We start from the raw sequence: 15,713 nt of genomic DNA, 5'->3' as shown, positions 1-15,713 counted from the left end.
ACGCCACAACGGGGCACTAGCTATAAGGAGGGAGCAATGCGTCCCCTTTTCCGGAGGAGTCGCAATTGCTGGGTTATTTTATCTTACTTGTAAGATTTGAAAAGGAGAGGTTGTGTAGAAGCTCTTCATCCGCTTCTGGTATGGCTGCCCTTCAGGACGCATCTCTGCTGGGCTCTGTATTTTTTGTGTATAAACAACGATTTTGATGTACCCCCCACAAGAAAAAATCGCAAGGTGTCAGGTTTGGACTCTTTGGAGGCCAAAGTACGGGTCCTTGCCGGCTTATCCATCGATTTCCAAATTTTTCGTTCAAAGCATCCGTGACCGTTGCATTGAAGTGCGGGGGGAGCACCATCTTGTTGGAAATGAAGTCGATGAATGTTTTCGAGGTCATCCGGCTGAGGAAAGCGATAATCGGTTAACATGTCAAGATACACGACTCCATTAATGGTTTTTTCAGCAAAGAAGAAAGCCCCTATTACACGATTTTTCGTCGCACCACACCAAACATTAACTTTAGGCGAATCGCGTTGTTTTTTAATAATTGCGTGTGGGTTTTCAGAGCCCCATATTCGTGAATTGTGTCTGTTAACACATCCACTCACATGGAATGTAGCTTCGTCTTTAAAAATTATATCATCTAAAAACTATTTGTTTTCATTTATTCTGTCCGACATTTCAACAGCGAAATTGTAACGTTTTACACCATCATCGGGTTTTAATTCCTGCAGTATCTGGATTTTATAAGCGTGTAATTTCAGTTTTTTACGTAAAACTTTGTGAACTGTTGATTTTGGAATACCTAATTCGACGCTTCGACGGGGGATGGACTTGATTTCTGTTTCTTAACCGATCCGGTTTCTTCGAATCGTTTGAACCGACGTGTTATGTTATTTTTGTGCGGCGTATCTCTTCCGAATTCAAGTCGAAACGCACGTTGAACTAAAATTACGGATTTTAATTTGGCCATCAATAAAACACACTTTGCTTTGTCTTTATCCGAGAACATAGTAACTCGCTAAACTCACCGTAACAACAATACAAGAACTGACGTTGTGGTTACAACTGCTGATAAACAATCTTTTGGGTTGGAGGCTTTCAGGGATACCAATATAACATCTTGAAATTTCCCTACAATCTTCCTATGGATTACTGAAACCGCACCATTCTTTTATGATAACCATGTATAACGACCCAAAATCTCGATTGAGTTCATTAATGGGAAAAATCAAAAATGGGAAAAATTTTCATGGGGATGGAAAAAGGGTGACTTTTTCGAAAAAAAAAAAATATTGCTAAAACTTTCTTATTAAGGAAAATATCGAATTTGGTTAAAGCTTCTAATATTTTTTGGAAAGGGTGTAAAACTTATCTAGGTAAAGTTTTTTGATATCACTAACCATTGGCCCAGGAGGTGGAAAAAATGGGGTTTCGAAGACAAAAAATCATACATCCCTTTATAAGCACAGTATCGAATCGGTTTAAAGTGGTCGTTAGTCCTCTAAACACTACCTAAAACGTTTGTCTGAAAAAATTTTTGATATAATCAACCCTTATGGCAAAGGATGACCAAAATGTTTCATTGTAAGAAGATGGGGGCCTTCTCGTATACTAAACATGTGGAACTTTTTTTCGCATGCTGCCATTGTCGTATTGAGTAAATTTGAAGTTATTCTTAACTTTTAAGGTGGAAATTTTTTTTATCCCTTACGTAGCACTGGTGAAATCTACCTCCGCCTTCCGGCTTACCGAAAGGGATTTTATTTTTATAGTATGAAGAGCATTATTGCTGTTTAAGTTAGGTTAAAATCAATCAAAGGGGCAGGATAGTACAACAGATCTTATTATTCCCGTCAGAGGAGCATTGGTGTCAGAACGCTTTTCCGGTACTGATTTTTTGTAGTCTTGTACAGTTTCAGGTCGACCATACCTGAGATGTGTGGTTAATTGAAACCCAACCACCAAAGAACACCGATATCCACGATCTAGTATTCAAATTGTCTTTTTTCCTGTTTAGCCTCTGGAACCACCGTAAGGTATTACTTCAGAGGATGATATGTATTAATGTAAATGAAGTGTAGTCTTAAACAGGCTCAGATCGACCGTTCCTGAGATGGTGTAGTTAATTGAAACCCAACCACCAAAGAAAACCGATATCCACGATCTAGTATTCAAATTCTCTTTTTTCCTGTTTAGCCTCTGAAAACACCGTAAGGTATTACTTCAGAGGATGATATGTATGAATGTAAATGAAGTGTAGTCTTGTACAGTCTCAGCTAGACCATTCCTGAGATGGTGTAGTTAATTGAAACCGAACTAATAAAGAACACCGATATCCACGATTTAGTAACGAAATTCTTATTCCAAGGTTCAAATACATGAACCTTGGAATTCTCGATTTCGAAATCAGCTGATTTGCGATGACGAGTTCATTACTAGACCAATCCGGTGAATTTACTATTTAAATCAGTATAAAAGCAATTAATTTTTACACAAATTTGAACTCAGAATCTTTTGTTTCGAAATTTAGCTGTTAAATAACTAATTACCGACGAGTTAAGCAGTAGAACACCTCGGTGGGCTAATCATTTTAATTCACGAAAAAAGAATGGCCTTGAATCTGGGAGTCCCGGGTTTGAATCCCGCTCAGACATGGCATTTTCACACGCTAAAAATCATCTCATCTTTTTAAGGTGGTGCAAGAAGTTAAATAAGAAAAAAAAAACATGAAAATGTCATTTTTTATAACATTGTTGTTTAACCATTCCCTGAAGAGATTATATTTGCAAGATCCATGGTTGGTTGAACTGAAAATAAATAATTGTTATGATTGCTTTTTTACTTGAAATCGTCTTGTAAATATTTAAATTTATGTTCTGATTTATAATGAATAATATAATTTCTTCACATCCGGTGTTACAGAATTATAAATGTGGTCGGTTGACATTTAATGAAATTTTTTAGAATAACTTTTTGTTCAGGTCAGTGATTTTGTATGTACTGAATATTTTGGTTGTACTGAGAAATATCTAAAGACATGTTTATCTCGGTCATATAATAAATATTTTTTATAAATAAATCTGTCCCATTTTAACAACCGCTATCAATTATACCTTTTTTTTTTTGAAGAAAGATGTTTACCAAATAGTTATTAGTGTCGGCGAATTTTCTAATTTATGTAATAATAAATGTTTGGTAAATTTATTTTCAAAACGTATTTCAATTAATATATATATATTTTTTTTATGCATATATAATTTATATATAAAACCATTCTTTTGTTTCTCTCACACAAACACATATCTAGCAAACCCACACATATGAACACCTATACAAATAAATTACCGTATCCTCATGTGCAACGCTGTTTATATTGCTTCCAGGCATTGAGGTTTCATCATCGACAGCTTTTTGCAAAGCGACCATTATTCTGTCCAGTAGTAATGCAGCTCTTTTTGGTACAACTATCTATAACAGAAAAAAAAAATCACTAAATTAGATTTAAATTAAAACATTTTATTGGATTTTATCTCCAGGTAATCTACTCCAGTCGATAATTTAGATTACTCTTTTTAAAATTATTTTCATTTTATTAGAGTTCAAAATAGAGAACTGCTGATATTCATGAAATATATAGTATATGTTTTATTTATTATTAGTTAGCGTTTTTGTATTAAAAATATTAAATTACTGTCTGTATATATATATATATATATATGTTCCCTATCCCCGTTACGTTTTAATCTTTACGTAGAACTAGCAGTTAATGATGTTAAAGAACAATTTAGATTCGAAGTAGCAGTACAAGGTGAACAGATAAAGATAATACGATTTGCTGATGATATAGTAATTCTAGCTGAGAGTAAAAAGGATTTAGAAGAAACAATGAATGGCATGGATGAAGTCCTACGCAAGAACTACCGTATGAAAATAAAAAGAACAAAACGAAAGTAATGAAATGTAGTAGAAATAACAAAGATGGATCACTGATTGTGAAAATAGGAGGAGAAAATATTATGGAGGTAAAAGAATTTTGTTATTTGGGAAATAGAATTACTAAAGATGGACGAAGCAGGAGCGATATAAAATGCCGAATAGCACGGGCTAAATGAGCCTTCAGTTAGAAATATAATTTGTTTACATCAAAAATTAATTTAAACAACAGGAAAAGATTTTTGAAAGTATATGTTTGGAGTGTCGCTTGATATGGAAGTGAAACTTGGAGGATCGGAGTATCTGATAAGAAAAGATTAGACGCTTTTGATATGTAGTGCTATTAATAGAATGTTAAAAATCAGACGAGTGGATAAAGTGACAAATGAAGAGGTATTGCGGCAAATAGATGAAGAAAGAAGCATTTGGAAAAATATAGTTAAAAGAAGAGACAGACTTATAGGTCACATACTAAGGCATCCTGGAATAGTCGCTTTAATATTGGAAGGACAGTTAGAAGGAAAAAATTGTGTAGGCAGGCCACGTTTGGAATATGTAAAACAAATTGTTAGGGATGTAGGATGTAGAGGGTATACTGAAATGAAACGACTAGCCTAAATAGGGAATCTTGGAGAGCTGCATCAAACCATTCAAATGACTGAAGATAAAAAAAAAAAAATAGCTGGAAAATTAGAATATATCTTTTTTAAAGGTGGGGAATAAATTTTAAGAAAGATTTTTTTAAAAATATTTATACATAGGTTAAGCTTAAAAAAATTGATTTTTATTAAATCTACACCTTTAAAAAAGGTTAAAATAAGAAACATTTTAGATTTCATAAGAAAGCGACCTATTGTAATGTGTACCATGATTTGACATCCGGAAAATTTCGACGGATCTTCGCGTTTCACATCTTCCAGACCCCAAAACCAACGTCAGTTCAAACGTTTTTATATATTTCACTTTCTTGTGGACACGATAACTGCCGTAATTTTGCGCCAATTACTTTGAAATTGTTCTTTAAAAATAAGTCCCAAAATCTCGGTTGAGTTGGTTAACCGCTAAAATCGGACTATAGGAGTGGAAATGGGGGTAGACTTTTCGAAAAAAAAACAAAAATCGCTATAATATTCTTATTAAGTAAAATATAGAATATAGTTTAAAGTTCCTACTATTCTTTGGCTAAGGGCCTAAAACTTATCTAAGTAAAGTTTTTTGATGTCATCTGCCATTGACCTAGGGGGTGAAATAAATTGGGTTTCGAAGACAAAAAAAATCATACCTCCCTTAATAGGTACAGTATTGAATCACTTTAAAGTTTTTATTAGTTCTATAAACATTATCAAACTTTTTTCTGAAACAATTTTTGATATGACCAACCCTAACGGTAAGGGATGAACAAAATATTGCTGGAATTTTAAGGAAGATGGGGCTTGTCGTATGCTAAACACGTGAAATTTTTTTCACATGCAACCATTGTCGTATTGAGTAAATTTGAAGTTTTTCTTAACTTTATGTTGGAAATCTTTTTTATTCTCTACTTAGTACGGATGAAATCTACCTACGCCTTTCGACGTGCCAAAATGGATTTTTTTTATAAAAAAAAAGGTTTCTGAATTTTAGGTCCGGGATGTGTAATTTCAATAATTTTTAAATATTTTTTAACCTAACCAACATATATTTTAATTTTAAAACGTGGGTGTTGATTTTTTGGATTTTAATTTATTTTCTATATATATATATATAGAACCCATCAATCACTCATCCATGAAATTTCAAAAGTCAAGCTTACTCCCCTACTCGTTACTGAAATGGACTCGTACAACATCTGAACATCGCGGCGACGCAGTAGAACACTACCGATAGTAAAAACAATGCAATCATAACGTTCAGTGTATTGCTAGAGACAAGATGGTGTTTTCGCAAGATGAAAGTGTTTTCATTGTCGAGTCGTACTTTAGTACGAAGTCAGCGGTTGCAGTGCAAGATTTATTTCGCCATAAGTACCCGGATAAACCAGCTCCTAACAAAACGTCAGTATTAAGGTTAGTCGCAAAATTTAGAGAGACCGGTCCTTTTAATAACAAGGAACACAAAAGATCTGCGTCGGCGTTGAATACAGATACAGTCACTGAAATTAAAGATCGATTACTCGTCTCGCTAAATAAATCGATCAGACGTTTGTCTGCTGAAATTAATTTGTCTAAATCGACTGTTCCTCGGGCGACCAAACGATTACAATTACGACCTTATCGCATTCAAACGGTTCATCGACTTCTTGAGCCCGACAAAGAAAAACGGCTACAATATTGTCAACGGTTCTGTCGATTTCTGCGTGAGGGAATTAATGTTACGGATTCCTTATTTTTCACACATGAAGCACGGTTTCATTTGGATGGCTACGTAAACAGCCAAAACAGTAGAATTTTGAGCGCTGAAAATCCCCACGTTTATCACGAAAAACAATTACACCCGCAGAAGTCGGGCGTGTGGTCCGCAATATCGCGGAAGAAAATATTCGGTCCTATTTTTTTCGAGTACACCATTAATGCAGAACAATATCGGGATATTTTATTTCAGTTCATCGCACTCTTGGAAGCGGAAGACATCGCAACAGACGGTGCGACATCGCAATACGCAGGTTCAACTTCTGATTTCGTCGAGGAATTCTTTGGTAATCGTTTTATCGGTCGAGGCTTGTGGCCACCAAGATCTCCAGATTTGACTGCGGCGGATTTTTTTCTACCGGCTTACCTCAAAGAAAAAGCCTACAGCAACAAACCACGAACACTTGAACGATTGAAAGTCAATATTGAACAAGCTGTATTAAATATCCGGCCACAAACTTTGAAAAAAAAGTTGCAAGAATCGCTGTAAAAAGAATTGAAGCTGTATTCAAGAAGATGGCGGCCACTTCCAACATTTATTCTAAATGTAAGGTAATGGATGGTAATAATAAAAATTATATTTACATTTACACATACCTTTTTATTATTTCAATACCTACCAATATAAGGTTGGGTTGCGTTTTATTTGGGACACTCTGTATATATATGTATATAAATTAACCGAGTCTGTAAGCTATATAAATAAATGTTTAAATTATTTTAACGTTGTGAAGTCCTTTTTGAATCACCCGGCATATTAATTTAACAAAATTTTGTAAGCGTACATGATTGATACGTAGTAGTTGATTTCTATTTCGTTTGGTTACGTGTTGGTGTTGGTAAGCGAATGAATTATATACATGATGGGTAGGAAATAAATCGTCGTTTATTTTAAACACGTGTAACAATACATTAAAATTACAGTTCCTGAATATATACTTCATTTCAAATTGTTCGAAAAACAGGTTTCAAAACTTAGAGTGTTTGTCGGTTAAATTTAAGAGTGTCGGTCGATATCTTTGCGAATATGGGTGTTTATTACACTTAACCGTACACTTTATTAATACGTTACGTTATTTCGTTATCTAGTGAGCTACCGAGGAATTCAGGGATAAAGAGAAGGGGCTATTGTGGAAGTAAATATGAAAATAAGCAAACTTTGGGAATTGTGTGACAATAAGATTACGTAATATTTATTTTTATTACATTTTGAACCATTATTTTATACAATAACTGATTCAAATGACGATGGCAGTTAGAAATACAATATTATAGTTTAAAAATAGCTGTTGAAAACAATAAACATTTAATATAACGTTTAATAGACGGAATGCAATTTTTTATAAAAACTGAACGTTCTCATAGCCTTCTACATTTCGTTTACTATAGTTAATATCGATCTATTTTAATAATACTACGAAATAATATATAATTTATAATATAATATGTCCTTACAATGTTCTAAAAGAGTAAAAAATACTGCAAAACTGTTTTTATTTGCTAATAAATATTATTCTCTACTGTTTCATTTTTAATAATTTAATATTCTTTAGTGATATTATTGAACAAGCTAATATATAGATATATAAATGTATAACAAGACGTATTTTACTTAAAAATTATAAGTAATTACTTAAATAATCCCTTGGGTTAACCAATCAACTATCTTATAAATTAAATTCCCTACGTTTCACTTAGAATTCTGTAAGCTTCCGCATTTGGCAATACACATTCATACCCAATACATAATAATTAATAAATAAATATATTTCAATTTTTAAAAAAATTGAAAAAAAAGAAAATGAAGTCTGATTCGAACTGATGTGTCTTGTAAGATCAAAATATTTAATTAATTAAAATTTCATATCACTTGTGATATATCGTTAAAAAGCTGTCAATGAGAGTTTATTAGAAAATCTAAATTGTTTTAGATTTTGGGCTTTTTTTGGACACTTTTGGTTCAGTCGTTTTTTTTACGAACAGAGGTTAATATCGATAATAATATCGATTAATAAATCGATATATTAAAATTAAAAAAAAATTTAAAAAAAGGGGATGAAGTCTGATTCGAACTGATGTGTCTTGTAAGATCAAAATATTTCATTAATTAAAATTTCATTTGGCTATAACTCTGGAACTAATGAAAATAAGTATCACTTGTGATATATCGTTGAAAAGCTCTCAATGAGGGCTTATTGGAACAGAGGTTAATAATTATTAATAAATCAATATATTAAAATTAAAAAAAAAATTGAAAAAAAAGAAAATGAAGTCTGATTCGAACTGATGTGTCTTGTAAGATCAAAATATTTAATTAATTAAAATTTCATATCACTTGTGATATATCGTTAAAAAGCTGTCAATGAGAGTTTATTAGAAAATCTAAATTGTTTTAGATTTTGGGCTTTTTTTGGACACTTTTGGTTCAGTCGTTTTTTTTACGAACAGAGGTTAATATCGATAATAATATCGATTAATAAATCGATATATTAAAATTAAAAAAAAATTTAAAAAAAAGGGGATGAAGTCTGATTCGAACTGATGTGTCTTGTAAGATCAAAATATTTCATTAATTAAAATTTCATTTGGCTATAACTCTGGAACTAATGAAAATAAGTATCACTTGTGATATATCGTTGAAAAGCTCTCAATGAGGGCTTATTGGAACAGAGGTTAATAATTATTAATAAATCAATATATTAAAATTAAAAAAAAAATTAAAAAAAAGGGGATGAAGTCTGATTCGAACCGATGTGTCTTCCTCTTGTAAGATCAAAATATTTCATTAATTAAAATTTCATTTGGCTATAACTCTGGAACTAATGAAAATAAGTATCACTTGTGATATATCGTTGAAAAGCTCTCAATGAGGGCTTATTATTGAAATTAAGAAAAAGTCCAAAATTAAAAAAAGAATTGGATTTTGGAGGTGCACAACTAGTGAGATGTAAAACTAGATATTATAACAGTTCTAAATCCAAAATTTCAAAATCCTATGGCTTTTTGAGTTATGCAAGATAGATACATACATACGAACATACAGAAGTCACGCCCAAATTAGTCAAAATGGATTCAGGGATGGTGAAAATGGATGTAGAAATCTGAAAACCAAAATTTTTCGCGATCACAATACTTCCTTTATTTCGTACAAGGAAGTAAAAATGTTAAATTTTTTAGGACAAAGAAAACTATACCTTATTTATTCAAATTCGTTCATAAATAGCAAAGGTATAACAAAATGTTTTGAAATGAGTAACTAGATTAAAAAAAAAAAACAGGTTTCATTTACTCCCGAATAAAATGAAATAACTTATTAAATACTCAAATTCTTAAGGAATATAAACACAGTGGGGCTCTTGGTCGAGAGCTATTTTATTAGCTTCCGGATAGTACGTGTGTATAATATAATATTTTATTTTTTGGTTTTGTGTAAAATACAAATTAAATCAATAAATTTAAACGTTGAAACCAATTTAAACGGGAAAAAAAACGTTGATTTTTTCCCAACGTTAAACGTTGGGAAAAATCTAATAAATGTAAAGATGAGTCTTTCCTCTTACTATATATTGTAAAAAAAAGAAAAAAGTGCGGAGATATGAAACAAAGACAATGCTAACCTGCATGATTGATAACTCTTTCAAATGTGGGAGTATACTTATATTTTTACTTCTTTGTATTAAGTAAAGGAAGTACTACGATCGCAAATAATCGCGGTTTTCTGATTTCAACAGAAATAACAATTTTGATCGACCATCCCTGAATCCATTTTGACTAGTTTCGGCGTATTTATTTTATTTTTTTTATGTCTTCAGTCATTTGACTGGTTTGATGCAGCTCTCCAAGATTCCTTATCTAGTGCTAGTCGTTTCATTTCAGTATACCCTCTACATCCTACATCCCTAACAATTTGTTTTACATATTCCAAACGTGGCCTGCCTACACAATTTTATCCTTCTACCTGTCCTTCCAATATTAAAGCGACTATTCCAGGATGCCTTAGTATGTGGCCTATAAGTCTGTCTCTTCTTTTAACTATATTTTTCCAAATGCTTCTTTCTTCATCTATTTGCCGCAGTACCTCTTCATTTGTCACTTTATCCACCCATCTGATTTTTAACATTCTCCTATAGCACCACATTTCAAAAGCTTTTAATCTTTTCTTCTCAGATACTCCGATCGTCCAAGTTTCACTTCCATATAAAGCGACACTCCAAACATATACTTTCAAAAATCTTTTCCTGACATTTAAATTAATTTTTGATGTAAAAAAATTATATTTCTTACTGAAGGCTCGTTTGGCTTGTGCTATTCGGCATTTTATATCGCTCCTGCTTCGTCCATCTATAGTAATTCTACTTCCCAAATAACAAAATTCTTCTACCTCCATAATCTTTTCTCCTCCATTTTCACATTCAGTGGTCCATCTTTGTTATTTCTACTACATTTCATTACTTTTGTTTTGTTCTTGTTTATTTTCATGCGATAGTTCTTCCATAGGGCTTCATCAATGCCGTTCATTGTTTCTTTTAAATCCTTTTTACTCTGAGTTAGAATTACTATATCACCAGCAAATTGTAGCATCTTATCTTTTCACCTTGTACTGTTACTCCGAATCTAAATTGTTCTTTAACATCATTAACTGCTAGTTATATGTGAAGATTAAAAAGTAACGGGGATAGTAGTATTAGATTGAAAAGTAAGGGGAAATTCCCCTTTTTCATAAATATTACACACCAGTTTGTATAATCTATCAATCACTTCCTCACCTGCACAGGGCAGTAATTCTACAGGTATTCCGTCTATTCCAGGAGCCTTTCTGCCATTTAAATCTTTTAATGCTCTCTTTAATTCAGATCTCAGTATTGTTTCTCCCATTTCATCCTCCTCAACTTCCTCTTCTTCCTCTACAACACCATTTTCTAATTCATTTCCTCCGTATAACTCTTCAATATATTCCACCCATCTATCGACTTTACCTTTCGTATTATATATTGGTGTTCCATCTTTGTTTAACACATTATTAGATTTTAATTTATGTACCCCAAAATTTTCCTTAACTCTCCTGTATGGTCCGTCTTTTTTACCAATGTTCATTTCTCTTTCCACTTCTGAACACTTTTCTTTAATCCACTCTTCTTTCGCCGGTTTGCACTTCCTGTTTATAGCATCTCTTAATTGCCGATAGTTCCTTTTACTTTCTTCATCACTAGCATTCTTATATTTTCTACGTTCATCCATCAGCTGCAATATATCGTCTGAAACCCAAGGTTTTCTACCAGTTCTCTTTATTCCGCCTATGTTTGCTTCTGCTGATTTAAGAATTTCCTTTTTAACATTCGTTTATTTTATAATAAAAATTATTTTTTGAACTTAATTTTATTTATAAATGCATATTTAATTCATTTTATACATCTCTTTCTTTCAATAAGTTTTTTTTAAAAATTTGTTTTGTGATTTTTTTATTAACTTTTAGAATTGACCTTTGGGGGTTTCTTTATAGTTGATTCAATGTACATTTCGTTTAAGTTAATCTTTACAACAAGGCTAAGTCTATATCTGTTTAGAATTCATCAAGCGGTGAATGTATTTTGGATTATAACAACTTTGGGCTTTCTTGAATGTGGGAGAGAATCTGTCACCTCTCTTTATCCTAACTCATGTTTGTTATCTATCAGAAACTATTTTTTTTCTTTTATCTATAAATATTATTATAAAAAACTATAGAAAAATAAAATAAAAAATAGTTAAAATAATATCCTTAAGGTTTTTTCGTTTACTTTCTCGGTTATAGCGTTGTATGCTGTTATTGAAAATACAGCTACAAGGAAATTTATTTAGATCGGTAAAAAAAATTGTAAAATTTTTTTTTTTTAAGTTTTGTATTTTATGGAAATATTAAAAAAAAGAAATAAATTTAAATAAATAAATAGTAAACCTACAAAAAATAATTTTATTCCAATTTTTCCAAGTCTAAAAAATTTATTTTTGCCAGACGTAAGTTGGTACGTCTGTACGTATGAATGTTGGTGTTATAACTATGAGCCCGTTGACCATTTTCTTTAAATTTGGCAGACAAGTAACATTCTGTGGGAAAGAATCTATTAATTTTTTGCAAAAATTAGTAAAATGCGTGGCGTATTTTGATGGAAATAAAATTTTTTCCGGCACTTTACTTCCAAAGTTGAATTTTTTTTTTATTGAGATCATAAATTACGAATAATTGTTGTTTAATATATACATGTACCCCAAAAAGATGTTTCTTTGTTTTCTTTTTTTAGCTATATATTTCTTCAGAAAAATAGTTTTTTGTATTACATTTTTACAAAAATTGGCCTTAAAACCAATAAAAACGTTTTTTTTTTTTACCACCGACTAAAATGGTCTGTGGTAACAAATATATTTTTTAATTGAAAAAAAAAATATTTTTAATCTATATATATATATATATATATATATATATATATATATATATAAATGAATGTTTGTTTGTCTTTATGTCTCTTATGTTTTCCTAAACCGTTCATCCGATAGCGATGAAACTTTAGAGAATGGTTGGACGCATGCCAGGGAAGGTTTCTAAATTAGTTTAGACCCGCTAGGTGGCGCTGGCGTCGAGATATTTCGAAAAATTGGAATTATGATCCGATTTGCCTCGTATTCAGAACACATGTTACTTACATGGAAAGAATTATCTCTGCAAAAAATGAACCCGCTAGATGGCGCAGAGGTTGAGATATTTAGAAAAATTATATTTATGGACCGATTTGATTCATATTCAGAATATGAATATTAGTTACGTGAAAAGAAATATTTTTACAAAAACTATACCCGTTAGGTGGGGCCGGTGTCGAGATATTTACGAAACAAATATACTTTTATATATATATATATAGAAGGCATGTTTCGTATGTGTCCGCTAAAGACCAAAAAACTAATGGACCGATTTACGCGCGGGCAAAAGGGAAAAATGGAAAACGGGGAAAAGGTGGAAAGAGAAAAGGGGAAAACGGGAAAGGGTAAAAAGGAAACTGGGAGAGGGTTGAGGGAAAAGGGGAAGGAGTTAAGTGAAAGGTAAAATTTGTGAAGTTCAGTTATTTAATTTTTTTATCAAATTTTAAATTGTGTTCATTTATACTCTCTCTCTCTCTCTCTCTCTCTCTCCCACTCTTCGGCAATAGCGAAGCATTGCCGTGTCTGCTAATTTATTTTAAATTTAAATCCATTTCGAAAGCAAGTAACTCTATGGATTTTAAAATATAAAATTTTATAAAATAGAAAATTGATGTCGTAATTTTGGGTCTGTTTTCATGTCCTCCACTTTACATTTAATTCCATAATTCCATTAAGTATTAATTATTTTTATTTAATACTAGCAGACCCGGCAATGCTATATATATATATATATATATATAGAGAGAGAGAGAGAGAGAGAGAGTGACAGAGAGTGGGAGAGAGAGAGTTTAAATGAACACAATTGAAAATTTGATAAAAAAATTAAAAAACTGAATTTCACAAATTTTTCCTTTCTCTTATTCTCCTTCCCCTTTTCCCTTTATAAATTCTCCCTTTCACCCTTCTCCCTCACCCATCTCACAGTTTCCTTTTTACCCTTTCCCGTTTTCCCATTTTCTATTTCACCTTTTCCCCTTTTGCCCGCCCGTAAATCTGTCCATTAGTTTTTTGGTATTTAGCGGACACATACGAACATGCCTTATACATATATATATATATATATATATAAAATAAAAATGTCTGTTTGTATATTTGTTTGTTTCGTAAATATTTCGACACCGGCCCCACCTAGCGGGTATAGTTTTTGCAAAAATATTTCTTTTCACGTAAATATAATTCATATTCTGAATATGAACCAATAAATATAATTTTTCTAAATATCTCAACCCCCAGCGTTATTTAGCGGGTTCATTTTTTGCAGAGATAATTCTTTCCATGTAAGTAACATGTATTCTGAATACGAGGCAAATCGGATCATAATTCCAATTTTTCGAAATATCTCGACGCCAGCGCCACCTAGCGGGTTCAAACTAATTCAGAAACCTTCCCTGGCATGCGTCCAACAATTCCCTAAAGTTTCATCGCTATCGGATGAACGGTTTAGGAAGGCATAAGAGACATACAAACATTCATTTATATATATATATATATATATATATAGATTAATTATAGTATTGTACATTAGTGTCGAATTAAGTTAATAATTTTCTCATAATAATAGTCCTAATAATTATGACACAAAATTACAACATCGATTTTCTCCCATAACTCGACTATTTGTTAACCGATTTAAAAAAAAATAATATGTCATTGTGTTCAAAATAAAAGGCTTAATATTTTAGTAAATAACATAAATTTTAATAAAACTAATATTTATGGAGATATAACGGATTGAAAAATAAACATGGCCGCCATTTTGTAATTTTCGAAGGTATTTAAGTCTTGATTTTTTGCTAATTTTAAAGACGCTTACCAAATATTAATATAATTCGTGTATCCAAACTTGAGATATAAATTTTTATATTAAAATGAAATAAATGGAGGGACATGGGAAGAACGAAGGAGAAATTACCATTTTTCTTAAGGATATTATTGTTTAGTTTTACAAGTAGAATCCGATAAAATATAACCAGCCCACCATTTTAGAAACACTCTGTATATACATATATATATATATATACTGGAATATATGTAGATAATTAAACTGCATTCTTATTTGGAATCCAACGAATTTTTTAATTACTTTTAATTGTTTAGTTTATTAAGGTATATTTTATAAATGCACATACACAAATATATATATATATATAATCGATAATGAACTACTGTATAATCGATTCTTATTTTATAGGACGAGTTGACGCATTTTGTATTGTGTATAATAATTTCCGTTTTAATCAAGAGGTTTCCTTTATCAGAAAATAGCTGTGATAAGTCATAAAATTAAACATCAGTGTTGTTACTTTGTACGAGGGTACAATGTCGAAAAATCAGAAGCATATATTTCACACACACGCGCGCGCGCGCACACACACACACACACCCACGTTTATGTTTTACTTTGTTTCTCTTTTTCTACGCTTCTACGTAACAGTTTGTAAATTTTCTTTATAATACAATTCCAATCCTAGTTTTGGAGTTATGTTAAAAATAATTATATTCCAGATTCTTATTAATATAAATAATTAGCAGACCCGGCAATGCTTCGCTATTGCTAGATTTGAGTATATATATGTTATATACAGAGTGATTCAGGAGGATAGAGCAATACTTTGACAACTCATTCTAGAGGCTAAAAATAAGAAAAAAATTCATATAAACATAGGTCCGAAAACACTTCATTAGCGAGTTAAACAGAGTGAAAGATTTCACCCGAGATTC

At 31.5% G+C, this 15,713-nt stretch overlaps 1 protein-coding gene across 1 annotated transcript in view; it reads right to left on the bottom strand.

The window, feature by feature from the left end:
- Window positions 1-15,713, bottom strand: part of AstCC (Allatostatin double C) — a 143,808-nt gene that overhangs the window by 5,910 nt on the left and 122,185 nt on the right. Inside the window, exon 3 of the mRNA XM_075381369.1 lies at window positions 3,346-3,468. Coding sequence (XP_075237484.1) covers window positions 3,346-3,468 — 123 coding nt within the window. The remainder of the gene's footprint in view (window positions 1-3,345; window positions 3,469-15,713) is intronic.

The sequence above is a fragment of the Lycorma delicatula genome, chromosome 13 (assembly GCF_047948215.1).
Source record: "Lycorma delicatula isolate Av1 chromosome 13, ASM4794821v1, whole genome shotgun sequence".
Classification (NCBI taxonomy): domain Eukaryota; kingdom Metazoa; phylum Arthropoda; class Insecta; order Hemiptera; family Fulgoridae; genus Lycorma; species Lycorma delicatula.
This window is presented reverse-complemented; position numbering and strand designations above follow the sequence as displayed.